At 46.6% G+C, this 14,319-nt stretch overlaps 1 protein-coding gene across 1 annotated transcript in view; it reads right to left on the bottom strand.

Annotated features, from left to right (window-relative positions):
- The window catches only part of ncor2 (nuclear receptor corepressor 2), a 52,424-nt gene extending 38,359 nt beyond the window's left edge, over window positions 1-14,065 (bottom strand). Inside the window, 10 exon segments of the mRNA XM_072682518.1 lie at window positions 1-56; window positions 1,196-1,356; window positions 6,045-6,196; window positions 11,204-11,302; window positions 11,556-11,610; window positions 11,947-12,016; window positions 12,019-12,124; window positions 12,713-12,797; window positions 13,132-13,304; window positions 14,002-14,065. The exon segment at window positions 1-56 is cut by the window's left edge and continues 7 nt beyond it. Of these exon segments, the coding sequence (XP_072538619.1) occupies window positions 1-56; window positions 1,196-1,356; window positions 6,045-6,196; window positions 11,204-11,302; window positions 11,556-11,610; window positions 11,947-12,016; window positions 12,019-12,124; window positions 12,713-12,797; window positions 13,132-13,304; window positions 14,002-14,058 (1,014 nt within the window). The 5' untranslated portion in view covers window positions 14,059-14,065.
- Between the last annotated feature and the right edge of the window lie 254 nt (window positions 14,066-14,319).

Here is a 14,319-nt window from a genome sequence, read left to right as displayed (position 1 = left end):
GGCCGTCTCCATCTCCTCTTCGGTCCAGCGAGAGCTTTCGTTCATCTCCAGGTTCGCTGAAATGAAAAAAGAAACATCTTCAGTGAGGGGCTGCAAGCTGGTCAGCGGGTCCGCTGAGAGCTTCAGAAGTCGGGGCTGAATGGGATCAATCAATCTTATGCAGGTCACTAATAGAAAAGGACGGCATGCAGGTGTCTAATTAATAAAGTCTCAAAGAGCCAAGCTCAACACCCCAGATCGGCCTTCCAGCTGGAGCTCGACACCCGCTAAGCGCCGAGCCCCATACAGCGGTCCCTAGTGAAGCGTGCTCAGGACATGGCGCGTTAAAGTGTCACAGAGTCAGCTTTAAGGTGGCACAGGGCAAAAGTTTGTTGTTGCAGCTTGTGAGAAAAGCCACACACACCACACACACTCTTCCTTCCTGTTCTACACCTCAAGCGACAACACACATCACAGGCCAAAACAAATGTCACACATTCACTTCGTCTGCAGACGCTCTCTGAAGAGCACACTGAGCACAGCCAGAGCTGCAGAGAGTTAGAAAGCATATCAGGCCTCAAATGTGTGTGTGTGTGGTTTTGGGGGGGGGCAGTGTATCAGAGCGACCTTGTTAAATATAGGCCACCTTAAAAACATTCAACACTGTCTGTCTGGACTTGGGGGCACATGCTGAGTTGGAGGCAGGTTGGATCCTAACAAACGAGTGATGCCGGTCATCCATGGTGTCCCAACTGCACAACTGTCCTGGGGTGGTTCTCCCTCTCCTCCAAGAATGCTAAGCAGTCCAATGACAGCGTGTTCGCACAGTCCAAAAAAAAAAAAAAAAAAGAGGGCTGATGTAGCTAAGGGTCCCAGGAAGCAGCAGACCTGTCCTCCCTCTCCTCCCGTGACTCGGTGTGATGCTAGACAGGACGTCTGTTGTCCACAATTAAAAGACAATGGGAATGTCCACTAAAACGCACATCGGCCTCATCCAGACTGCAGGTTGGATGCTCAGATATACCTCCATCATTCATGGCTGGGAGTCCCAGAGAGTATAATTTACCTCGTCCTCTCTTGGTGGGTCCTGCCTCCCCCCCCACTGGATTTGGTCCACTTTTACTCTCAGTGTAAAGGTAGCCTACTTTTGAATGTAGTCTTTTATGTGTAACGAGTGAGTGTATGCACATGTGTGTGTGTGTGTGTGTATACTGACCCAGTTCATTGCTGAGTGGAGGTGAGCTGGTCTCCTCCTGCTCATTGGCCATAGAGCGAGTGATTCTGCCCTTGCGGTGTCCGCGGCTGTTGGCCGTGCGGCGTCCCTTAACAGCTACCGGCGGCTCTTTATCTTCACCATCCTCTCCGGACGTGTCATCCCTACACACACACACACACACACACACACACACACACACACACACACACACACACACACACACACACACACACACACAGAGAGAACAAAAAAAAGAGAGCAGAGAAAGGTGGGTCAGACTGATCTACATCTTCACTGTTCGCGTCACCATGCTCCTCCTCTTCTTCACCATCTATTTCATGATACTCGCATCATATCTAGAACAGTCATCCTTAAAATATCTAGAGCTCCCAAAGCCAAGACTCTGAAATCTGGAACAGTGGTAAAAGGTCTGATTTAATATTAGTTTCTAAAAGCGATCTTCCAATCAGTGCTCTACAGCGTCCAGCACCAGCTTTCTTGGCTCTTCTGAGCGAGCAAAGAACCAGAAGTCCAGAAGTTGTGAGATCTGAAAGTAGGATGAGGGTCATTACACATGGATCTGTATAATTGATAAATTATATGAATAAAGTAAAGTAATCAAAGGTTCTAACATAGTCTAATTAAAATAACTAGAGAAAAACAACAACAAAAAAAACTCCCATAATAAATACAGTACAGAGCAGCAATCGCAGGGGACCAGGCACTAGGAACTGATGAAGCCCCAATACAGTTGTGTGCCATAAAGCAACTATAGGATTCAGAAATATGGACCGGTCCAACTGGTCTGACGCATGCTTGTATACAGATTTGTGATCAGATATATTGTGTATCATAGCAACCACGCTTCACAACTTCCTAGAAACCACCGGACTTCGCAAAGCCATCCCAGCCACGAATAACCACTTCACAGCACCACAGTAACTACCCGGGATTCCACAGCAGCCACTCAGCCGGCACCTAGCAACACCATAGCAACCACCTGGGAATCACCACAGCGGCCGCTTCCCAGCAATAAGAGCAACTATGTAGCACACAACCTAGCAACTGCCTGCAGCAGAGCAGAGGGGTTATGAGTCTTGCGCAATCTTATCGGACGCGGGTATTGAACCCACAACCATATGATCAATGACCCAGTGCTTAAACCACTGGGGCCACCACTGTCAAACCACAGGAGCCAAACCATATCATCTAAAGGACAAATGTCTGTAGTCTTGGTGACGCCACCTTGCCACCATGTCACCTTGCACCAGAAGGCGGAGAGACGCAACAGCGTGTTTCAATCCCCCTCCCACCACCCCACCGGTCAGTGCTGGCTCTGAGACCACCTCCATACGGTTTCCTGAAAAATGCACCAGTGTGTGATTTACCATTTCTGAAGGACTACAGATGTTCTGTGATGCCACTTCAGAGGACGCGGGGCTGTTCCTCCAGATGCGCCAACTCAGCAGAAAGCACTGATATCACTGCGGCTCATCAGCACTGAAACCAGTCTTGGTGGAAACGGGTGAAAATACGGCCTGAGCAGACTCTTTCTAACGCGGCGTTCAGTGGCAGTTGCACAAGCTTCAGTATCAGATTATAGTCGGACGAAAGGAGCAGCAGTTGAGCGTGCTCGGACACGGAGCGAGAGAAGGCACAGCGTGTACTGAAAAGGTCGGGTAATCAGTGGACTGGATCTGTGCTGTCCAAACATGGCTGTACTAGGCTTTCTTTCTCAGTCTTGTGCTAAACAGAGCTGCAGACAGCTTAGCTGCGCTGGAACAGACTGGGAAGGTGTGTGTAGAGCTGTTAACCTGGACACAAGACGTGCAAAAGTTTGTGGACACCCCTTTTAATGAATGCATTCAGCTACTTTAGATTGCACCCGTTGCTGACACAGATGTAGAAGTGCACACATACTGCCAGCATGTCTAGGCCCTGTAGAGAAGTCCTGCCAATAGAATAGGACTCTCTGGAGCAGACCGTTGAGCCTATTTGGCACCATGTTGCCTAATGCCAGGCGTGGGCTTTAGAGGGGTACAGTATAAAGCCCCCCCAGCATTGAGCTGTGGAGCAGTGGAAGAACTGTTCTCTGGAATGATGGTTGGTGCTCAATCTAATATTTCTGGGATGATTTGGGGAGTTGGGGAAAGAAAAGGGAGGCGCTGATGATCATTCAACATCGTGACCTCACTAACCTCATTCTTGTCGCAATCAAATACTCACAGCAATGCTCAAAGCTCTAGAATCTAGTAGAAAGCCTTCCTCTCTGGACAGTAGAGACAGTTCCTCCAACAAAAGCAGGATCAGCTCTTTTTAATACCCTTGATTTCAGAGGAAACATTGACTGTCCCAATACTTTTGTCCATTCAGTGCATGTATATTTGGGTTTATTCTAGTGCTTTATAGTCAGTGATCAGTCAGTGATCAGATTTAGAGCGGCCACCTGCTCTAAAAGAAATGACACAGGGCATGAACACACCACCGAACACACACACTTACACACACACTTACACACACACACTTACACACACACTCTTCAGAGAGCAGCAATCCTGCAGTTTTTCACCAGCTATGGAGCGCATTCACCAGCAACAGCGGCACACTTCAGTGACAACGACATGGCCGTGGAAACGGCGCACCATCATTTATCTTCCCCTGCCCACCATCCATCTTGTAGAGAGGGGGAACTAAATATAGGAGCACCAGCTGGGCTCTCGGCAGCATGCAGGTAAAAAATAAAAAAAGAAAGAAAAAGTGACGAAGGGCACAGCGGGCCTTGGAGGGCCGCAAAGACCCCGATGGAACCTGCAGTGTCCTGCACCTATACTTGGCCTGTCCAGTCTCAAACAGCTCAGGGGAGGTCAGTGAACGAACGAACGAACGAACACACATACACACACACAGCACCACCGTACAGTGCAGATATGCTGACTGCAGCTGTTTGCTGTAGATGAATGCACAGCAGGCTCTCCCCGGTGAGCGCTAATATAGCCTGCACCTGTGACTGTGTCACAGCCTACACTCCAGCCACCTGTTTCAGGACCTGCTGTCACTGTGCATAAGAAATGACTCAATTCATTTTATTAAACTCATTTTTTATTCTGTTTTTGCTCCACAAACTCCTCTCATAACCCTTTTTTGGGCTTTTTTAATCAAAGCAGTGATTGGCTGCCCTGTTTTGAAAAGCGTTTGAGGCTGAAAAGCACGGCGGCTGCTGAAATCCACCCTCAGAAGGAGCAGTCCTGGTTAAATGTGCTTGTAGTTGTGACATCACAACCATGACGGGCTGTATTTGCAGATTACTGGGCGTTATACTGGCAGCACGTGCTGAAAACATACCTGGGCTGTACTACACTGGTCGGATCCTTATTTACATTACAGGGCACGAATGCGCAACACAAGTACCCTCCCTCAAAATCCGCGGAAGACAAGCGTCCAGGCTTTTTTCTGTCCTGGCACCAAAGTGGTGGAACGAGCTGCCCCTGGGTGTCCGAACGGCCGAGTCACTCGCTGTCTTCAAACGCAGACTGAAGACCCACCTCTTCAGAGAGTACTTGGACGAATAGTTCTATGGTCGCCTTATTGTATTGTGTTTAGCAATGTCTAAGCTTAGAGGTATCTTTTGAATTATTGGTCTATTCTAACTAGCTAAGGCTTTTCTTGGGTAAATAGCGAAGCACTTTGTAAGTCGCTCTGGATAAGAGCGTCTGCTAAATGCCGTAAATGTAAATGTAAGTACGTCATGTACCGAACACACAGTTACTGTTAACAAGAGAAAAATACACCAAACAATAAACAGAATAAAGAATAATCGTCATAGTGCGAATGTTCAGTACTGTGATGCGGTTAAATCCAGTTCAGTGACATTTAGAAGCTCAGTTCAGTTATAGATTAGGGTGTGAGATGTCCACTGTGGTTTGGAGCTCCTCAGGTCAATGTTTTGACCAAATTTGACTGATAGGTGGCAATTATTAAACCCAAGGGAGAACCTACACAAGTAGCAGAGAGTGTTAGGGGCCTGTTTTCACCCATCATCACAAAAAACCCTTCAGATCAATTCTGCTCGACTGCTCGTGTATCTTGAGGATCCTCTCGAACATCACAATATATTGCAATTAGGGCTGGGCGATATGGTAAAAAAAAAAAAATATCACGATATACACAACATTTATCCCGATACATTCAGTGATCACTGACTAAAAACATCAGTAGCATCAGATTCTTATAAACTACTGTTCAGATCTTCTCCTGTACTGAATACAGTGATTTATACTGTATTAATATTAATTTATTATATTATATATTATTAATATTAATTAATATTAATAAACACCTGCAGCTCTTCATCTAATGAACCCTTCAGTCTAATTACACTGTTAGTAATGAAACCTGCAGCTGATCAGTGTTTTAAGCACTAACAGTCTCCTCCATATGCTTAGAGAAGTTTACTGTTATCACCATAGCAACATTTATCACGATACGATAAAATATTGTCACATTGCCCAGCTCTAATTGCAATAAACTCTAATGTGGCAAATTGCCAAAGTGACTCAGCTATAATAATAAAACTCATTTCATATTACAAATATATATAATGTGTAATATATATATATAAAATGTATAATGTGGAAGTAGCGGTTCGGTGGTTAGAGCGCTGGGTTATTCATCGCATGGTTGTGGGTTCGAGACCCAGCCAGGCTAACCTGCCACTACTATTGGGCCTAAGGGATTCCAAGTCGGCCGACCCTGTGCTCTGATGTGAACTATCCAGCATAGATACTTCATGCATAACGTCATGCAGCCCAAAATGGCAATGACAGGGGTCCAAGCACAATAAGTAACTCACTTTATGCCGTCCTCCTTGTCGTCTCCCTCCGCCTTGTCCTCGTCTCGCTCTCCCTCCTTCTCTTTCTCCTTGTCCTCCTTGTCCTCCTGGTGGCTGCGGTTCACCTGTTGCTGCTGCTGCTGCTGCTGCTGCTGTTGCTGCTGCTGGTTATGCTGCGATTCAGAACCCAAGAAAAGCAAGCGTAAATCACCAGAGCGTCCACAAGCTCTCAAAACACGGCAGCTGAAGCACGGCTGTGGGAAAGACGCGCACACCTACCACTTATTCTAGCTGCTAATCTTTAGGATCTCGCTTAGATGCATGGTTTCACACACACACATACATACACACACTTGTACTGAGCAAAGAAATTAGCACTTTGCTGAGTGTGTTCACACACACAAAACCACCAGACTTTCCTCTAAACACACTCTGCCCTAGTTCCTCCGTGTCAGACTGTACACAGGTCAGAGTTTAAATTAGACCCAGACACATGCCAGCTTCACAACACGAAAAACCATCCTGACAGATCTCAACTTTTTCAGAGATGCAGATTTTAAGGAGCTAAAAACTAAAAACAAATGTAGAGATCAGATGCTTTTATTTGGATTAGGGATGCACCGATACCACTTCCTCCTTTTCCTTCCTGATTCCAGATTTTCAAGTGTCTGTCGATACGGAGTACCGATACCAACTCTGACTTGAAGACTGGATAGACGGCCATAAAAAGTTCCACTTATAATTTTAGAATCTGACTCCGAATAAGCGGCGTTTCCTTGTTGAGGAACTGCACATTTGAAAAGTTTCAGAGCTATGAAGAACACAATCTCCCACAATGCACTGGTAATTTACAGTAAACATCGTCTTTTTACTTCTAGGCAACAGGCGGTGGAATGAAATGGAGCCGAAGACGTTTGTTCATATGAGCCAGTGATTGTCGCGAGTCACTGGATGCCATGGCGTCCACATATTGTCCCATGCAGCTCATTAACAGTAGGTGTAGGTTGCTCAACAACATGATGTTCGTTTATGTGAGCTGTGCTTACAGTGTTTGCATCGTCAGCGATGCCAACTGATGAGGCATTATACAGCATTTCCCTGCATCAAAACATCACGCAAACACGTCCACAGAGGAAGGTGGACTGAACTGAGGGTAGAGCTGATGTAGTGGGACACAAACAGATCGAAGTGCTACTAAGCTGAACAACACTGCAGCTTTTATTACTGTGCAGGTGCAGCGCAGCCATCCTGCCAGCGTTTACTGGTTGAGGAACTGCACATTCGGAAAGTTTCTGAGCTATGAGGAATACAAATGGCCACAATGCAGAAACCTGTGCAGGTAGGGAAGCATAGTCTTGTGAATTTTACAGCAGTTAAAAGCTGTTTGAAGGTGCAAGTATTTGAAGGTGCAAGTATTTGTCACTGTACAGTGTGGACCGTACAGCGAAATGTGTCCTCCGCATTTAACCCATCTGGTAGTGAACACACACTCACACACACACGTGTTAGGGGCAGTGAGTACACACACACACCCAGAGCGGTGGGCAGCCAACTCCAGCGCCCCGGGGAGCAGAGAGGGTAAAGGGCCTTGCTCAAGGGCCCAACAGTGGCAGCTTGCCGAGCCCGGGAATCGAACCCACAACCCTGTTATCGATATCCCGGAGCTCTAACCGCTGAGCCACCACTGCCCCGGTTTGGTGAAGCTTAGCATTTCAGAGCAGTGAAAAAACGCCGGTTTGGATCCCGTCTCTGTGTAAAGAGCTGCTAAGCTTCAGTGTTTCCTTTTAAACGAGCTGCTGATACTTAACTTCTGGTTCAAAAAAACAAAAAACATGGAAACAAAAAGTGCTGAAAGTTTCATTAAACGTCTGTTTGATGGTAATAACTAGTCAGGACTGGTTGTATAAACGTAGGTAGGGTGTCAGTAAGCTATCTATAGTGCTCTCTGACGTGGTGCTCTGACCCTACTAGATGAACGCTGGTACTGAAGCGGAAGGTCGACGGCTTCACTCCCCAGGCCGGCTGAAGATGAGAGTGGAGGACCCCAAACTGCTCCCTGGGTGCTAAGGTGGCTAACCCACTGCTCCAGGTGTGTGAGTCAAAAGCAGAGGCTGAATCCGGCTGTTCTGCTGTGTGTGTGTGTGTGTGTGTGTGAGGAGGGTGAAGTGTGTTCCTGATTCCTATTCTACTGACACTTCTTCTCTGAAACGAGCCGAGTTCAACTGCAGCACTTCATTAAGATCTAAAAGTAGCCCGTCACACTCAAACCATGCTAACACTCACCACAGGAAGAAACACACAGCTAATAAGAGTGAGTGTGTGTGTGTGTGTGTGTGTGTGTGTGTGTGTGTGTGTGTGTGCGCGCTATTTCAGGATAGATTTGTTGCAGCCAGATCAGACAGTCCTGAATGATCTGGTCTTGTGCTTTACAGAGTAACCAGGCAGTATTTTTACATAGACTACAGTGTATACATGTAAATATTACAGATACACACACACACAGACACACACACACACACACACACATATACATACATACATATACACATTACAGATATAAATATTGTTATAATTTATTATTATATTATTATAATAATATTGTGTGTGTATATATATATGTGTGTGTGTGTGTGTGTGTTCCTGATAACTGACCAATAGAAATGTCTCAAACTGAGCTCCAGCTGCAGCAGAGCTCTTGTGATCGTCATGGTCAATAATTAACAAAGCATTCATGCTGAATCAACAGCCGAGCTTTTACTGTACTGAACCTGGAAACATCATCTCTGATCAGACTGAATTGAGGACGACATGCCAGTGAAGCCAGTGAAACCAGTGAAGCCAGTGAAGCCAGTGAAGCCAGTAAAGCCAAATGTTACGATCCTAAACTTCTCAAATCCAATCTCAGATCATCTTTTATGACTTTTTGCGACCCTCCCTCTCTGCCTCTCCGTCTCCCCCTCTCCCTCTCCGTCTCCCCCTCTCCCTCTCCGTCTCCCTCTCTGTCTGTCCCTCTCCCCCTCTGCCTCTCTGCCTCTGCTGTAAGCTCACACCGTATAAAGCTGTGTGTCAGGGCTGAAGAACAGAGTGAAGAGGAAGGAGCTGCTTCAGTATCACCCAGTTATCACTTCTTTATCTGTTTCCTTTTCCTGAACTACGAGAAAACACACACTCATCCATTACAGTCAGGAGACAGAGCGTGAGCACGTGAGCACTGAGCGGCTGAGAAAGAGGCTGAGGGGATGTTAAGAGAAGGGGGGCGTATGGAGGGAGAGAGAGAGACAGAGAGAGAGACAGAGAGTAGAGTGATTTCTCTCTCTCTCTCTCTCCACCCGGATGCCCTCATTCTGCCTGCGAGCCTGACAGCAGCGAGGAGCACCTCCAACACACACACACACACACACACACACACACACACACACACACAACAGTTACTGTTGCACTCAACCGTGCAGATTTACTCAACCATACAGTAACACTACCAGTCTGACTCGCCCTCACTCACTCTGTGTGCATGCACGAACGAACACACAAACACACACACACTCTTTGCTTTGTTGTTTAGCCCGTGTGGTACAGGTGAACTGCATGCTGGGTAGCGAAGTTTAAAAATGTTCAACTCCACCCGAAAACCCCTGCTCATCATGTGCCGGTTTTAACGAGACGACCAATAAAACGAGAGCTAACCTGAGGTGGAGTGAACACAGGGCTTACTGAGGTTAATGCTAAATGCTAAACCTGCTCACAGGGCTGGACGATATGGTAAAAATACTACATCACGATATTTAACGACTTATTCACGATATTTATCACGATACATGTGATCAGACTAAAAACTGATTCTTATAAACTACCATTCAGATCCTCTCCCAGACCAGCCTTTCGTCTGTGCTGCAGGGAACTCCTGCCATTCCTGTGACGAAGCCCCAATGAGGATTTTTAAAAGGTCTATAGGGAGCCATTTCAGTCAGAGCCATGGTGTGTGCAGCTGGTTCCCGTGTCTGGAGCATGGGCGTAAATGTGCCCAGCACAGAGGCCGTTTAATGAGGCCAGTTATGTCTGATCAACTTTTAAAAGGGGGCGATTGCTCGGTGCATCTCTACAAAACACACATTTCATTTAATTTAATTAATTAAATTCCTTTAAAAATTTTATATCTAAACAACACATCTGTTCTCTTCGCCTATCCCAGCTTAGGTCAGCCAAGCTACAGCACCCCTGGAGCAGAGCTAGGTCGAGGGCCTTGCCCAAAAGTGGCAGTTTAGCCAAAGTGGGTATTGAACCCACAACCATGTGATTGATCAAAAACCTGCGCTCTACCTGCTGTGTGAACAATAATTGTATATATGAGGTATAGGGTATTTCAGGCTAGTGGTTGAGGACAGTCGAATCTGAGCTGGGCTGTGTGGGTGTTCTTGGTATCTGGCTGAAAGGTGAGGTCACCTGCCTGTTGCCTGAGGAGAGCAGAGTTCACGGCCTGCTAAAGGAAGCACATGCTGGTTTCCTGAAGCTCATCGTGTTTTTACGGTCCTCCTCATTCAGTCATCGCAAATGTCAATTATGTCCAATTTGCTAATTAACTGCCCCTAGCACTAGCAATGCTCCCAACACAAGGAGGGTAAGGACCTGTCTCCTCCAATACATGCAAAGCCAGGCATCAGCGCCGGACCCCCAGCTCCACTGCCACGGCTGACCGCCATCGCTTTACGAGTGATGAGGGGAGACGGCTGTGGCAGGGGCGGCGGCATCTACCCACACGGAGAGAGCACGACCAACCAGGCTCTCTCTCAGACTCCGGCTGCTGATGGCAAAGCGGCATGGCTCGGGATTCTCTGAGCTCGGGAACCCCAGACCATAGCTCTAGCGAATCAGACCGCCCTAACGCAAACATCAAAGATGTGCTGAACAGAAAAGGTCTGATCCTGCAATGATCATAAAAACATCAGACCAATAGCAGATCATCTCGTCCCGCAAACACACCTGATCTGCAGAGCAGCAACTTCACAGGAGGCTTTCAGTGGACGTCAACGTAAACAGATGTTACTCCAGGTCAGTTTGGAGCATTTCTATTGGTCCGTTTATCATTAAATTGCTGTCTGAGACAACAACAGACCATGGAGTGGCCATTGCCGAGAGTTCATGGAACTGCATGCTGGGTAATGTAGTTAAATGAGTGTAGCTACCTGACTGCGGCCTCTGCGGCGGTAGTTCCTGCGGACAATATTCTTGTAGTTCTCGTTCTTCTTTGTCAGGTAGTAGAAGAGGACACACTCGGCTACAGTCTGAAACACACACACACACACACACACACACACACACACACACACACACACACACAGAGAGAGCGCGAGAGAGAGAGAGAGAGTTAACGCTGAGGGGAAGAATGGATCTGGCTCTGGATGTGTTTCCCACTGTATTAATAAATTCTTTAGAGCACAGAGGAGCGCAGAAGGGGGGGGGGGGGGGGGGGGGGGGGGGGGGGGGGAATTTGGGGCGAGGCGAGGCAGGGCTGTAATAATAACAGGGCAGGTGTACCTTCCTCTCCAGAAAGGAGGCAATCAGGCCAAAGTTCTTTGGGTGCTGGATAAACCTGGAGGAAGGGAGGAAGCGAGAGAGAGAGAGAGAGAGAGAGGGGAAATAATAATAAACTGTCAGAAGGGGTAACACATTACACTTACTGACACACACACACACACACACACACACACACACACACACACACAGACCCCCTTCAATTACAATTCTTTAGAGAATTAATCCATCACGTCTCCTCAAGTTTCATCATGATTCAATGTGTTGATTTAGACAGTAAACACAGATACTCTACAGATCAAACACATCACTAATATCAGGCTTATTAATGCTGCTGTCACCACATATCTACACACACACACACACGCGTATGTATTTAAAGCAGTGTAAGTACTTCTCGCGGAAGGTGTTCTTCTCCTGGTCGCTCCACATGTTCATGACCTGTCTGTCTTTGTAGATCTTCATGGGTCGTCCATCAGACCGTTCATGTTAATGAACTTTATCCTCTGCTGCTCCGCATCAAACAGCATCGGAGGAATCACCGCTAGCTGACGCATCTGCTTCTCCGAGTTCTACACACACACACACACACAGAGAGACAGAGAGAGAGAGAGAGAGAGAGAGAGAGAGAGAGAGAGAGAGAGAGAGAGATATAGAGAGAGAGAGAGAGATATAGAGAGAGAGAGAGAGAGAGAGAGAGATAGAGAGAGAGAGATAGAGAGAGAGAGATAGAGAGAGAGAGATAGAGAGAGAGATATGGGGGTAATTCATAATGAAAGAGAAAAATCTAAAAGGAAAAACACAAAATAAAAAACATCAAAATGAAGAAATACCGATCAGAGCGCGCATTCTGAGATGCCCGAAATGTTAGACTGTGTGTGTGTGTGTGTGTGTGTGTGTGTGTGTGTGTGTGTGTGTGTGTGTGCGCACGCGTGTGTGTGTGTATAGGAAGTGCATGAGCCACAAAACCTCCCCAGTTGTGAAACAGACGGTGGTGTAGGGTGTAACAACAAACGTCTAGACCAGAAGTCAAAAGCATGCAAGTCAGCCACACACACACACACACACACACACACACACACACACACACTTCTTCCTCTGATCATAAGAAAAATAAGCGTTGTGTGTGTGTGCTAGTGTGTGCGCGTTTGGGTTCTCACCTCTTGCTCTGAAATGCCGTCGATAATCTCAGAGACTTCGTGTTCACTACGAGCTGCTGAAGCCAATCCACCACGCTGGCCCACCCTTGCTGTAGAGACAACACACACACACACACACACACACACACACACACACACACACACACACAAATCAGTTAGTAAAAAGCTGTGGATAATAAATAATTTATAAATAAATAAATAATGATTAGAAAACAGCTCTGTAGATTCTGCTTGAAGCAGAAAAGCCTCTGATTGGCTGCTGTCTACCCCGCTCACTTCTCCCTAAGCTCCGCCTCCACAAGCCTGTTATTGATCCCCTAATGTGTTGCAGTCTGGCATACAAAGGTATTGAGGATGCAGATGAGTGTAAAAACGACAAATTAGAAAGACTACATTACCACAATCCCCCTCTGTCTTACTTCTGCATGCGCTCCTGCAGCTCCCTCTGTTTGCGGATCTCGGGGAACTGCTTCTCGTAGTACTCTCGGACCTTGCTCTCTTTGGCTCTGCGGCGAGGGTTGTTCTCGATACGCTCCACCTTCTTCTCCCACGCCTCCATCAGCTGGTCATAGCGCTGACAAAACTTCTGCTCCTGCACGTGCGCACACACACACACACACACACACACAATGAAGTTAGTGAAAAATGGCAACAACAGAGAAACAATGTTGAGAATATGTCCAAATGTTTGTGGACACCTCTTTTAAATAAATGCATTCAGATACACCCATTGCTGACACAGATGTGCAAATGCACACACACACAGCTTGTCTAGTCCCTGTCGTGGGCTAGAGGGGTATAACGCCCCCCCCCCAGCATTGAGCTGTGGAGGAGCTGTGTTCTCTAGAATGATGGATGGTGGAGCTCCATTCAGTACTTCTGGATGGGATAAGTTGGGAACGAGGTGGTAATTATCCAACATCCTGGCCTCACTAAAGATCTTGTAGCTGAATGCAATCAAATCCTCACAGCAATGCTCACAGCTCCAGAACCTAGCAGAAAGTCTTCTTCTCTGGACAGTAGAGACAGTTACTCCGACAAAAGCAGGATCAGCTCTTTTTAACAACCTTGATTTCAGAAGAAGCGATGAATAAGCAGGTGTCCCAATACTTTTGTCTCTATATATATATATATATATATATATATATATATATATATATATATATAGATAGATAGATAGATAGTTTTGAAGGGTTGTCTGGATACTTTTGGACAGGTAATGTGTGTGTGTGTGTGTGTGTGTGTGTGTGTGTGTGTGTGTGTGTGTGTGTGTGTGTGAGGTCACTTACCCATTGTTTGCGAGCGTGGTTTCTCCTCTTGAAGTACAGAATGAGCTTCTTCCTCATCACCTGATTTCTAGAGAAAGAAATAAGAGGATTTACTCTATGGCACACACACACACACACACACACACACACACACACACACACACACACACACACAGATATACATCTACCATGTTGCTATGGAGATCAAGCATCACTGCATTTGTGCTTGGAAAAGGGGTGTCCAAACTTTTGCACATCACTTATAAATGCATCTTCTAATGCAGGTGACCTCTGCCTTCTCCTGTCTACACACACTGTCACAAGCTGTCAATCAAACGA

This window comes from Salminus brasiliensis, chromosome 6 (assembly GCF_030463535.1).
Source record: "Salminus brasiliensis chromosome 6, fSalBra1.hap2, whole genome shotgun sequence".
Classification (NCBI taxonomy): Eukaryota; Metazoa; Chordata; class Actinopteri; order Characiformes; family Bryconidae; genus Salminus; species Salminus brasiliensis.
Note: the sequence above shows the minus strand (reverse complement) of the source record. Positions and strands in the feature narration are given on the sequence as shown.